Genomic DNA, 13119 nt, shown 5'->3' on the forward strand with positions numbered 1-13119 from the left:
CAAAAACGTGTTCTATTTAACCTGTCTCATCTTTTGACATTAAGCGCGTGCTGCTCTCATTGAGATCCTCTTTTGTTGCTGCGTCCGAGATCGGACTACACGCAACGGCCGGTCGCAACATAGTCGCAAACTCGTTTAAATAGAAGCCGACCGGTACGATAAACTGCTAAATTATAGTGGAAATCTTTCAGCTCACGCTGGATATTACCCGGGCTGTCAAATAGAACGATCGTTTTATATTCTGCGGTTGTACACACTGTGCGGCGGCCATAACTTTGGATTTACCTACCGGGGCTTTGAGTAAAGTAAAATGGTTTTGATGAAGTTGAAAAAATCGAAAGTCATTTTTTAGGTGTCATGTCGTGTGATATTGAAGACACAAGCGGTCGTGAATAGGTCAGGAAAAAGAGCAGGGAAATGACCATTTCGCGACTTTTTGTTTCGACAAGCTGAATTTATCACTGTAGATGCTAAATATTATGTATAATAACAAATTAGTTTCCACGGTCATAAAAATGGGGGGAATATTGTTTACAGGGTGGTTAATTGTATAATTTTACGTAAATTCACGTTTTTCGCTTATAACTTTTTTCCGTTCATTTCCACGAGAAAACGGTAAAGTACTTTTTTTTCGGCTTCAAAAGACCTAAACTAGCCCTCGAGCGTAAAAAAATATTGATTAGATCAAAAGATATTTTTTATATTTTTTAGCCTTAGTTGCAAAATGAAATATACGGTGCACGCGCGTGATATAGTTATATATTATTACATATTCGGAGAGCTTATGAAAAGAGCTTTAAGCTAAAAAAAAATCGTCAAGATTCGTTGAAAAACAACGGACTTAGACTCAAATATATCATTTTCAAGCGAATTTCGCTTTTTTAACGGCAGGACTATGACTATTACCGTTATTTTCTTCGGACTCGCTGTCGTTCGCTTCCCTCACCCTTCCGCCGAAAAATTAAGCGACTCTGTTGACGATTAACAATATTTCTTATGCACTTAACATACTTCCACAAATAAAATATTTTTTCTGGGAAAGTACTCGGGTTGCCGGTTATGACAGTATATTTTTTTGGCCAACCAAATTTGTTTAACAATAGATCGTCAACTTTGACAGTCTGTAACTTCGTTGTTTTCAACGAATCTTGACGATTTATTTTTCAACTTAAAGCTCCGAGCTAATCTGTGTTAACTCCAATTTTTGCAAAAACAGTATTAACTCCATATATTTTCAAAAAAATAAACACGTGTTAATCAAACCGGTTACAACCAACTAGTATGTCAATATTGTAGTCAACTAATCTCTTTTAACCATTTAACAAAAAAACAATAAAAGTGCTATGTAGAATTAATTGAGATTAAATTTTATAAACGGCTCTCCTGTAAAATTGGAGTTAATACAGTTTAGCTCTGAGGTACTGATATGTAATAATATATAATTATATCATGCGCGTGCGTCGTATATTTCATTTTGCAACTAAGACTAAAAAATTAAAAAAAAGTCCAGGTTGTAAATTTGAAATGAAAAAAAATATATAGATTTCAATGTATTATTATGAAATCTACCATGAAAAAAAACAGCGTGATTGTGGAAGATGCTCGGGATCGTCCAGACTAATAATTAGTTAATTTGTTTATAAGGCCATAACTTGTAAACTATTCAACTTACCGATTCCAGATTTCGTGTGAGTTACTAGACAGTGATAAGGAATGAGAGAATGCGATGCCAAAACGTTCTGGTAATAATAACGCAGTTTATAAATGTTTAATTTATAAATATAATATAATTATAATATTTTAATAATTTAATTGAAAAAAAGTACTTTACTGTTTTCGAAGTGAAAGTGAAAAACGTGAATTTACGTAAAAAATATACTATTGACCACCTTGTAAACAATCTTCCCCCCATTTTTATGACTGGAAACTAATATGTTATTGTACATAATATATAGCATCTATGCTAAATAGTGATAAATTCAGCTTGCCGAAACAAAACGTCGCGTCCAACTCTATATTTCCTGGCCTAGAAGTAGTATTTGCAGTAGCAGTAGAAAAGAAAGTGTCAATAGTAAGCGTAAATGAAGCAGTAGTACAGACATCAGCTTTGTTAGTCTAAATTTTCTCCTTATCTTGGTTTTCTGTCGAAGAGAATCTTCGACTTATCCTATAGTCTTTCCAAAGTCAGTTGAACATGTATAAAAACCCCTAGCAATAAAATTTAATTAGTTCCATAGGCGTCCCTAAAAAAAATTTCTGCTAAAGGTAAAAAATTATAATAATTTTTATATAATGTGTAGAAAATTTCTATTATATGTTCATTTGACCAACAGCATATTTTATTTATTTATATCCTCAAATAATTTTATTATTTTGATGGTAAATTTCGTTTTGTACTGTTTCAAAAGATCTCCAAAATGCCATATTGTAATAATATTAATAAACAAAATATCCCTCTTATTTCTCCCTTTCGCAATTGTAATATGAATGATTAATAGAAGGAAATTAACCTGAATCACACCAAATTCCGCATTGCTGCACTGCACTGCTGGGCAATTTGTCAACCACTTGTCAGCAGCTAAGATTTATTGCCCAGTGGCCCAATACAGCTGTGCTTGGGTTTCGTTTGCCCGTGCTCGCATTCTTCAACTGGGCGTATACATTTCTACCACCTCCACGTTTAGTTCGACCATACTTGCATATGGGTATGGCTGAGTAAATATGGGAACAAGTTTTTCAAATATTTCTATGCCGAGTTGCTGCGTCAGAGACCGAACCAGGTACATACTGTCAATTTCTTGGTTCTTCAATTGACATCGGAAAGACACAATAACATACGGTAATCTGTTAATATAGACTATACAGGGTGTGTCATTTAATCCCGCTGCCAATATCTCTGAAATTAAGATATTTATTTTAGTTCCGGGAACTGAGGTTGTTAGGTCCCTCCAATAGCTTCAAATTTCAGTTAGAGTTGTTAGTTCAAGTCTTTCTGTATAGATGGCGTGGCGAAATTTTTTGTTTCCCGGAACGTAGAAATGCAAATTTGGAGCTATTCGAGAGACTTAACAACCCCAGTTTCCGGAACTAAAATAAATACCTTCATTTCTGAGATATTGGCAGCGGGAGTGTTAAATGGCACAGCCTGTATAGTAAATACTCAATAGGTCACAGTGTATTAAACTGAATTGCTCATCTTCCTCTGTAGCTATTACATCAGGTGTACCACAGGGTTCACACATTGGCCCACTTTTGTTTTAATTTTTTTTATATACAATATTGAGCACTGCTTTTTGTACTCGAAATATTCTTATTATGCATGATTATATTAATTTTCAAACTACTGAAATAATCTAATCCTCAACAGCTTCTCAAGATCTTAGTAGACCAGACCAGACCGCAATATTTTGGTAGCAAAAACTACGCTCTCCTTTTTCCGGGAGCCTCCCAAAGTCGTTTTCGAGAATTTCAATAACACACGTTCTTTCCGCCGCTCTTTCCTCTTACTGCGCCAATTCCCTTCCGCGTGGCTTCGTCTCCTCCCCGCCCTCCCCGTCCCGTTGCAAGTTAATTAGACGCAAAACAATCGGCCGCCTTCAGAAACAAAACCCGTACGCACCCGCCGCGCCGTAGCGGCATGCTGCTGCGTTCGATTCATTCCGGCGTGCGCCCGGATCCGTCGCCATGGCGACCCCGGCTCCGGGGGGGTGACGGGGACGGCGCGGCGCATGGTCGTCGCGGCCCCCGAGATTATGCGGACTAATCGCGCCGCCGATTAAAAATTCACGAATTCCGCGGGCCGGAGGCGCTGGCTTGCCCGCTGCAATTGCTCTTTAATCAGTCACCGATACGGCGGCGGGCTTTGTGCCACTGCGGCGACGTTTTTGGTTCTGGCGAGGATGCGATGAGTTCATTCAGTAACGTTTAATTTGTGTTATGTTTTCGTAAGCGCTAAATTCCTTGATTATTTGGCGGAAGGATCAAGTCGATAACTTTAATATTAACGGCGATAAATGATTTCTAATTCGTAAAATATATCTGTGACGTCATACCGTTCGATTGGCGCGACCCAACGTCTCACTGCGCTATTAATTATTGTCTCCAGTTACTTACTTGTAGTATAGTTTTTCCCTGTTTACTGGTATCTTTTTCATCTGTGAAATTAAAAAAAAATAAAGAAACGGTTGTGTCAATCGTGACCGAAAACGAACGTATCGAATCTTTGCAACCGAGAGAGATGCATTTATCAAATTTGGACAGGACATAGCTAATACAATGCGAAACATCGCCTTACTGTTAAAAATGTTGTCACCGCCGATTTTCGCGGTGAAAATTCACGCGTGGCTTAAAACAGAAATGTTTGGTATTAATCAATTTTCGTGGCTGAAAGCATACATAGGTATTGAATTTTGGAAACAGCGTTTTTAGTTTCGAAGGGGGGTCATTCTTTGTTGGTATTTTTGACTCCGCCACTTTCATCCCCCCCCCCCCCCCCCGCAAGGGTAAGCATCACCCCAAAATAGCCCACCCCAAGAAAAAGATTTTGTTCGAAACGTTCGCACACTTTCCGAAGCAATTCCAGAGTGATTCGACGGCATTCGTCGACGATTCTTTGACGCAAATCTTCCAACGACGCTGGCTGTGTTTTATAGATTTTACTTTTTAGATATCCCCACAAAAAGAAATCAAGGGACGATAAATTCGGTGATCGTGGAGGCCACTCAATCGCCCAATCTAATTCCGTAGAAAACGTTGGTCCAAATACTGACGGACAATTAACGCATAATGCGGAGGAGCACCGTCCTGTTGAATCATACTCTGGAACATTTTCAATAATATCAGTCAAGGCAGGGTCAATAGCGTCTTCCAGTCATTGCAAATACATTTGGCCAATCAAATTACCAGGTAGAAAAATAGGACCCACCAGCCGGTCACCGAAAATTCCAGCCCATACATTTAATTTTTTCGGTTGCTGTGTATGCACCTCGTGAAAAACTCTTTGGTTTGAATCTGACCCATAGCGGCAATTGTGACGAATTACCGTCCCGTTCAAGAAAAAACTGCATTCATCAGAAAAACAGATGTTAAAAAGGAACTGTGGATCGCTCACTGCTCGCTCACTCATTATTTCGCAAAATTGCAAACGGCGGTCATAATCATCCTCATGATGTTCCTGGACTAAATATATTTTGTATGGATGAAATTTATTCTTCTTCAAAATGGTTTGTATGTTAGTTCGATTGATCCCAGACACAGATGCCAGCTGGCTCGTACTTAATGTAGGTTCATAATGAACTTCTCCCAAAACTGCAACTTCACTAGCTTTATTAACTTTAGGTTTTTCAATTTCTCGTTTTTATTGGCTACGTTCCCTGTCTCTTGAAATTTTTTTACTAACTCTAGAACATACTTCCTCCTGACATGTCAATCTTGATGTTGTTCATTAAATAGCTGAGCTGTTCTATTCGCACATTTACTGTTCATAAAGTAAAGCAAAATGATCTACCCATTCCGCAATGGAATAAACCATAGTGTTTAATTTTCAAAAATACAATTAAATAAACTACCAACCAACGCTTCCAAATAATACTAGAATACAATACTAATTGTTTGTACATACGTTTCAACTTTAAAATCAAAATTCTTAATAAGTATCGGGCGGAATTATAAAATTTAAAGTCTGTTGTAAAGAGCTTTCAAAAGAAATATTACTCAACCCCCAATGACATTTAAATATTTTGGGGTGATGCTTACCCTTGCTTGGGGGTGAAAGTGGCGGAGTCAAAAATACCAGCAAAGAATGTCCTCCTTTAATCTAAAATCGACGGGTCTGAGCGTTTTTCTACAATCTTGACGCAGTTCCTGTTTCGTTTTCATTTGGCCACTCTATATATTGTAACCTATTTGTTATAAGGATGTCATTTGTTTTACAGTTCCGTTAATGTTAGTAATGAAGAGTCTTTTTCATATAAAAAAGTATAAAATCATAATGTGTATAATAACAATTATAATATTGTCTGTTTCTTGATATTTTTCTATTTGAAAATATCCTCTCGTAAAAAAATATCCATCCGGGGGGTGGCCATTTTTCCGATCCGGCCCTGTGGCGCGCGAAGAGAGCCCGTAACGCAACGCACCAACATCGAGGACGCGTATAATAAAGCTCCGGGTACAACGACCGGCACCGCGGCGAGATGGCAACCAGGGCTATATTAATAATTACAACAATTAATTACCGAAGATTAAAACTACTTAGTTGTAATTACTCGGATTATGCGCGCGTTTTTACAGGCCGCCAGTTTGCGAAACTGCATTATTAAGGGACCGTAGTGTGCTTGTGGCGCATTAACTGCGCCGTAATTCGTGTAATTCCGGCGAAATTGCGATATTACCCCGGCAAAAACGGCGCGCGGAATAGAAACCAGCACGGTTTAAAACGTAGAATGGCACTCGCGAGTTCTTTTGAGGCATTCAAGGGACCCCTCACAAAAGGGCCCCGAGTACACTACCGCTGAGATTTGCACAAATGGGAGAATTGTTAAATTAGATATTATTTGAGGCGCATTTTTCTAGATGTCAAAGTTTTCGCCTGCTAATGTTTTTAATATGTGTTCTAAGTTGAAAATACAGACACATACGTTAAAAAATTGAGGTGTTAGGTAGATATGAGTGAGATGTAGACGAAGCCGTATCATTTAAAACTTGGTATAGTTGTCCCGGAGTCAGTTGAACATGTATAAAAACGCTTAGCAATAAAATTTAATAAGTTTCATAGGCGTCCCTAAAAAAGTTTTCTGCTAAAGATAAAAAATTATAATAATTTGTATATAATGTGTAGAAAATTTCTATTATATGTTCATTTGACCAACAACATATTTTTAATTATTAATGTCCTTAAACAGTTTTATTATATTGATGGTAAATTTCGTTTTATTCCGTTTCAACAGGTCTTTAAAATGCCATGTTGTAATAATATTAGTAAACAAAATATCCCTCTTATTTCTATTTCGCAATTGTAATATGAATGATTAATAGAAGGTACCTAAATCAGATCAAATTCTGCATTGCTGCACTGCACTGCTAGGCCATTTGTTGACAACTGAATTTATGTCCAGATCGCCCAGTGCGACTGTGTTTGTGCCACGTTTGCCCGCGCGCTCATTCTTCATCTGGGCGACCAGACCTGTAGATACATGGGTATGGCTAAATAAATATGGGAACAAGTTTTTGAAATATTTCAATGCCGAGCGTCAGCGACCGAACCTGCTATATACAAGATGTCCCAATCTTTACAGCTCTAGTTTATTAAGGCATTTCAGCCTAAAATGATCAAAGGAACACGCTCCTGAAGTTATAACATGGACTTAAAAACACCCTGTATATTTTCCTGTATTAAAGAACTATTATATTTTAGTCTTTAATATGTTTTGTCGAATCCAATGTTCATTAATTTTTCTCGCCTTTTAACGGGCCTATGGAGGCGTTTAACTGACGTTGTTTTAATTGGCCTTTTGGGCCGGTCCGGCGCTGTCAGTGCACTTGTAGGATCACGGCTGGCTGGCTGACGCATAATAAACATTTCAAGAAAGCCTGTACGCTAATACGGCGCACAGTCATCCGATCGGTTTGATCCGAACATCAAACGCTAATGTCGAGAGTTCAAAGATATTTTTTCCACAAAGAAAACAGATCGTTTATTTCCGAAGCGGGCCAACAGATGTTCCGAACAATGCGAGCCTACACGTTGACAACGTCGAGTCGTCGCCGCAATGTCGCACGGTGACGACTGTATTTGGAAAATTAAATACCAAAAACCCTACAGCGAAGGTCCATTAGGCAAAGGCGTAAGAACAAGTATGTTTTCAGAATAATCCGAAAATGTATCCAGGTGCGGCTCGATCGACAAATATATCGGTAACGGTTTGTCGAAGTTATAAGTTCTGTTCCCGATCAGTTCGCGAGCGGTTCCACGTAACATCTACAATTTTTTTTTTGCTTGCGAATAGTTCACGAACATCCAACGATCTGATTGCAAAATGTTTATTTTAAGTTCACGAGCAACTCGCGTAACATTATGTTGTTTATTTTTGTTCATGTTACTACCAAAATTCCCGTCGACTATCTGCATCCTCAAAAGATATGTTCGCCGAACCTCAATCTGGTGTAAGTCTGCATCGATTTTATTTCAATGAAAAATTGGAAAGTTCTTTGAAATTTTAAATTAACCAGCAATTAGCAAGACAATTGGGTTGTTCATAGTCGGTAGTTAACATTCGACGACAAAAGTTTCTAAACCCACTTGCAGACTCTAGCTTGCTTTGCCAGTTTTGTGGATGACATTCGACGACAAAAGTTTCTAAACCCACTTGCATACTTTAGCTTGCTTTGCCAGTTTTGTGGATGACGTAGCTGACATTTAGATTACTTGAATGGCATATTTATTCACCTATAAACGTAGAACAATGATCGAATTATTTTACGAAGAACACTGAATGCAATTCAACCTGGAACGTTAGCGTGTAACTGCTCGCGAACTGTTCGCGAGCTAATTCCGAACAGGTCGTTCAGCAGCTGGCGAACAACTATAAAGATGTTAAATGTTACATGAGAAATGTTTTCTTTTCCTACATAGTGTCCCAGTCACTAAAAGTTCATTTAAAACTACGTCCTCTAAAAAGTACTTATCTCAGTTCTTCAGTATAAAGTTGCATTCCGGTTCGGAACGAGCTCTCGGCTTGAACTGAGCAGTCTGTCTGGGAGGACGACGTTATTGGCAGTACTAAGGACTAACGACACTCTCTCGACTGCCTCAAAGCCGACTGGCGCTTTGGAGCGACAGGGGCGGCGGCAATCTCAAAGGGTTTTTAATCTTGTCAGTTGACACTTCTACTGTACTCACCTGAGTTTTACTAAAACTCCCTGGAAGGAAATTGCAAGTATTTTAGCTGAGAGGCGATTAATGCTGCATTTACATGGTATCTCTGACACGTTGACCTAAAAACTGATGTGGGATACTGCAAATATTCAATAAAAAATCAATATTTTATCTCGAATTATACAGGGTGATTCAGTTATAATGTAATTAATTTTAAGGGAAAAGTGAGAAGAATACGAAAACGCAATTTAAAAAAATTTTAAATGTACATTTATACTGAAAAAAATATTTTTACATCATTATTTAAACCCCTTTTTGAACCGCTCCTGACCGCTGACCCACCAAGGTTCTTCGAGAGTGAATATTAAACTACCTTATTAATTGGTCATTAACCTAGCTTTTATTGCATTTTTAATCCATAGTCCTTCTTTTTACTTAGACATATGAATGAATAAGACATTTTTTTACATAACGATAATAATTGTTTTCGGATATTAGGTTGTTGCAATTTAGTATTTTTAAAACTGTTAACGTTTTCACTATGTTTTATAATTGGATTTAAATGGTCGAGTAATTTTTTTTTCGATTTTCTACCTTTGTTTCTTTATTTATTAGATAAGACAACATCCTATATTTTACCAGAAGAATTAGGATGTAAACATTATTAATTTTTTTAAAAATTAATTGTGCACCTACACATTTCGATGTAGTTCTTTCTCATTTAAACAAATGTTCACGGGTTATAAATATTTCGAATAAATAATCCAAAAAATACATTAATTTTATAAAAACACTTGAATTTTTTGATGTTCGGCGCATCGTCCACAGTGACATAAAAAATATGGTGACTTTAAAATAACACGTCCCAAAGTCCCATTGCAGTTTCGCTCTCTGCCGCTGAGTTATTTAATTAACAACTAAACAAGAGGTTATATTTTCATAAAAACCTCTTTTATGTTTAACAACTCATTTTAAATGTAGCAACGCTAGCTTCGGGCGTACAAAAATCGAGCCGCCTGGTCGTAGCGCCGACGGATTAATGGACGACAGGTAGATAAGAGCGCATAGCCCGGGAGCGGTATCACGGTGGCATGAATAAACAAAAGGCCGAGGCAGGAAACGGACGGGCGGACTCGCGGCTGCGGCACCGTCTAAATAAATCGCCGGAATGTTTATTCATAAATGCGGCAGTTCCATATTTAACCTCCCCCGGATCCGCTTTTTATTCCCGTTGCAATTACGACACGTACAGGACCTCGTCCGGACGTGATTTTAACCGTAGTTTGTTAACTACGACAAAGATAGCAGTACTCTAGAAGAAACATTGTTTTCAAAATACTCAAATATTGCGAAAATAAGCCAGACCTGGCAATGCAGCAGCGGACTTGCCTACCTTTCTAGTCTATTATTAATTGTAATAAGCAAAAGTTTTGTGATTTCCGTTAAACGACTTTTTTTAATTGAAAAGAAGTTTTGCCAGTTTTTCATGCAATACATACTTACTTTATTGGACTTTCGACATCACCATTCTTATGATTAGTTACTACCACGTAAATGATTTTCTGATTAAATATTCCCCGCTACAATTAACCGCGGTAAGTAATTCGTTTTTTATGGTGAATTAGCGGAGGAAATAGGGAAACTATAGTTTCAGTACTGATTATTTTCTTATAACAGTAGCGAAGATGAAGCAGGATAGATCGCGTGATCGAGAATTTTATTACAGTTTCCGAAATATGAAGAAAAAGCGTCGACATCAAAATCATTGATTAACTACACTATTAGAAAAAATTAAAGGAACAAAATATTTCATAAATTTTTTAGTGATTTTTGAATGGTATCTCAGTAAAAAATTGTCGATCGAGATAAAAAAAAAAACGTTTTGAAGCTCTAATTTCAAGATCTTTTAACAAATATTTAACCCCTTTGTGGGTTTGGAGTTTACCCAACATTATGGGTTTTATGAACTCCTTGTTTTTTTCTTTTTAGCGCATTTTAATAAAAGCTTGTTTTTAAAATATTTTTTTTTTACTTTTCATTTATTGTCATTCAGTTTTTGATGATATCGATCCAATTTTTAAGCACACCGTTATTTTTTTTATGAATCCTGCATTCTGACCGGATTTTTGTTTGCAGGCCGGAAAGATGGGACTTGGACCGACGGGTCACATGCCTTTCTTCTGCCACAACGGAGACCCCCTGTCGCAGCCGCCCCCAGCACACATGGGCATCCCACCGTACCAGCTGGACAGCAAGGGCGCGGGCGCCATGGGTGAGTACGGGGGCTCACCCCAGCCGCAGCCCCTCAGCCCCGCCGAATGGAGACGTCTCGGGCCGCTGCTCGCCGCCACAGGTACCAGTCCCGACGCCGCCGCCGCCGCCCCCAAAGGTCGCGCGGCCGGCGCTTTCAGTAGTGGTGGAGGGCAGTAGCCTGTAGTTATTTTTTTCTGTGCTTCTAGAGATTTATTCTTAAAAAAAATGCCGAAACGCGTTTTTCTAACCAAAGCGACATCATCGGGGTTATTAAGACATGGGCGGGCCAAGTTCGACGCTTTGGGGGGGGGGGGGGTTTATTCTATTTCTATTTTATTTATTTTAGGTATTTTAAAATTTTGTCCACACATTTGAGCGCGTCTTGCCCAGTTTTTACGAATTAACACAAATGTTGTCTTGCTTCACCATAAATTAAAACGATATCCATCAACTGTGAGTTGCTATTCACGTAAGTCATTTTTGACACTTGAAAAAGTAATGTAAACACTATCGGAAAAACGTTGATACTAACATCGGATTTCAGTATTTGGAATCTCCTGAGGTTACATGGAGAGAGAGAGAGCGCATTGTGTACAGCACACAACGCGAATGACGCTGGAGACACAGCAGCCCAACGATGTAAGGGTTGTAAACTTAAATAATTTTTTTCTCGGAAACTATAAGGATTTTACAAAAATTGTCTTTACGATATTGATTCCATTTTTCATGACGCATCCATATTGTGAATCATCCCGTATATAATTAATAATAAGGCAGTTATTGCTTAAACTGTTTTAGACAAAAAAGACTTAATTAACCAAGGATCTAGAGCAGTAATATTGACGGGATGGTCTTTTAGCTGTTTCTTGAATGAATTTCGAAGCATGGGTAAAATACGACAATGTTCATTCACTATTTCCGTCACACTAGGAGCTTCATGGCCGACTATATATCATAGAAAATCGCAGGGCTCCCTCGTGCCCGGTCCATTACCAGATTGCAGCGTTAAATATCCCAGTTATTGTGCCCTCTAATATCCTCTGCCCAAATCAACAAGTCCCCATTGAGAGGCAGCGCTCCGCGCCCTACCCCATTGTGCGTTTCCCCCCATCGACCGAATTTGTATACAACCCCTCGGAACCGATACCGATCTGCGAGCACGCCGCGTTCTACCCTATTGTGAGCGACGCAAATCGACGTCCATCGCATACTCCTTAAAATCAACTTTAAAAGATCCGAGTCATCAGTTTTATTCGATCCGATCTTTTTCAATCGGAATAGGGAAATGCAAGGGTACGAGGAAGACTCTGATCAGAAGTCGTCGAACTATATATGTAGTATGCCCTCAGTTAGGGGATAAGGAAAGATTGGTTTTATTTTTCATTGCTTATAAATTTTGTTTGTGAAATTGTCGATGGCTTGCACTAGACTTGCTCACTATAAATTTGGCGGAGTCATTAGGCGGGATTGAACGTCAACTCCGATCAAGTGCAGTTCATTAACCAGAGCAATGTTCCTGGTTAATACGCAAAGTACACTCTCCGGGTTCTTCATCATCACTTTGTGTGTCCTTTCACTGTCTTTATTTTTGGTCTAAAGAGCACCTTTTTTCCGACACAAGACTATTATAAATCATGGGCAATTTGGACGTTAGGTTTGCGATCTAGACTTGAGCCTGAGTTAGCATCAATTAATAACAATTTTGTACTGAATATTTAAAAGTTTATTTGGTATAATTGATATATCAAGATATGGTTTTGTTACAGTTAGTAAAACATGTACAATGATGTAACGAAATTAATCAACCAAAGTCGACGTTCGATCGCGCCTTTACATTATGCTTAAATGCTACAATAAAGTCAACAGTTCTCAACAAGTTTTCTCTTAAAAAAAATAAATTATACAGCTTCACGAGAATAATGAACTCCGGTGCTGGATCTGGTAATATTGTCACTGAATACTTTAGAGACTAAGACAGCCTGTACGTACGT

General features: G+C 38.2%; 1 protein-coding gene across 4 annotated transcripts in view; it reads left to right on the forward strand.

Moving 5' to 3' along the window:
- Positions 1–11016: 11016 nt before the first annotated feature.
- The window catches only part of LOC108911640 (protein pangolin, isoforms A/H/I/S-like), a 38014-nt gene continuing 35911 nt past the window's right edge, over positions 11017–13119 (forward strand). For 2 of the 4 annotated variants that reach the window (XM_018716623.2, XM_018716625.1), the window contains exon 1: positions 11017–11228. In XM_018716623.2, the coding sequence (XP_018572139.1) occupies positions 11021–11228 (208 nt within the window). In that variant the 5' untranslated portion in view covers positions 11017–11020. The remainder of the gene's footprint in view (positions 11229–13119) is intronic. The other 2 variants (XM_018716624.2, XM_018716626.2) reach the window with 1 other exon arrangement.

This window comes from Anoplophora glabripennis, unplaced genomic scaffold (assembly GCF_000390285.2).
Source record: "Anoplophora glabripennis isolate ALB-LARVAE unplaced genomic scaffold, Agla_2.0 scaffold136, whole genome shotgun sequence".
In the NCBI taxonomy this organism is placed as follows: domain Eukaryota; kingdom Metazoa; phylum Arthropoda; class Insecta; order Coleoptera; family Cerambycidae; genus Anoplophora; species Anoplophora glabripennis.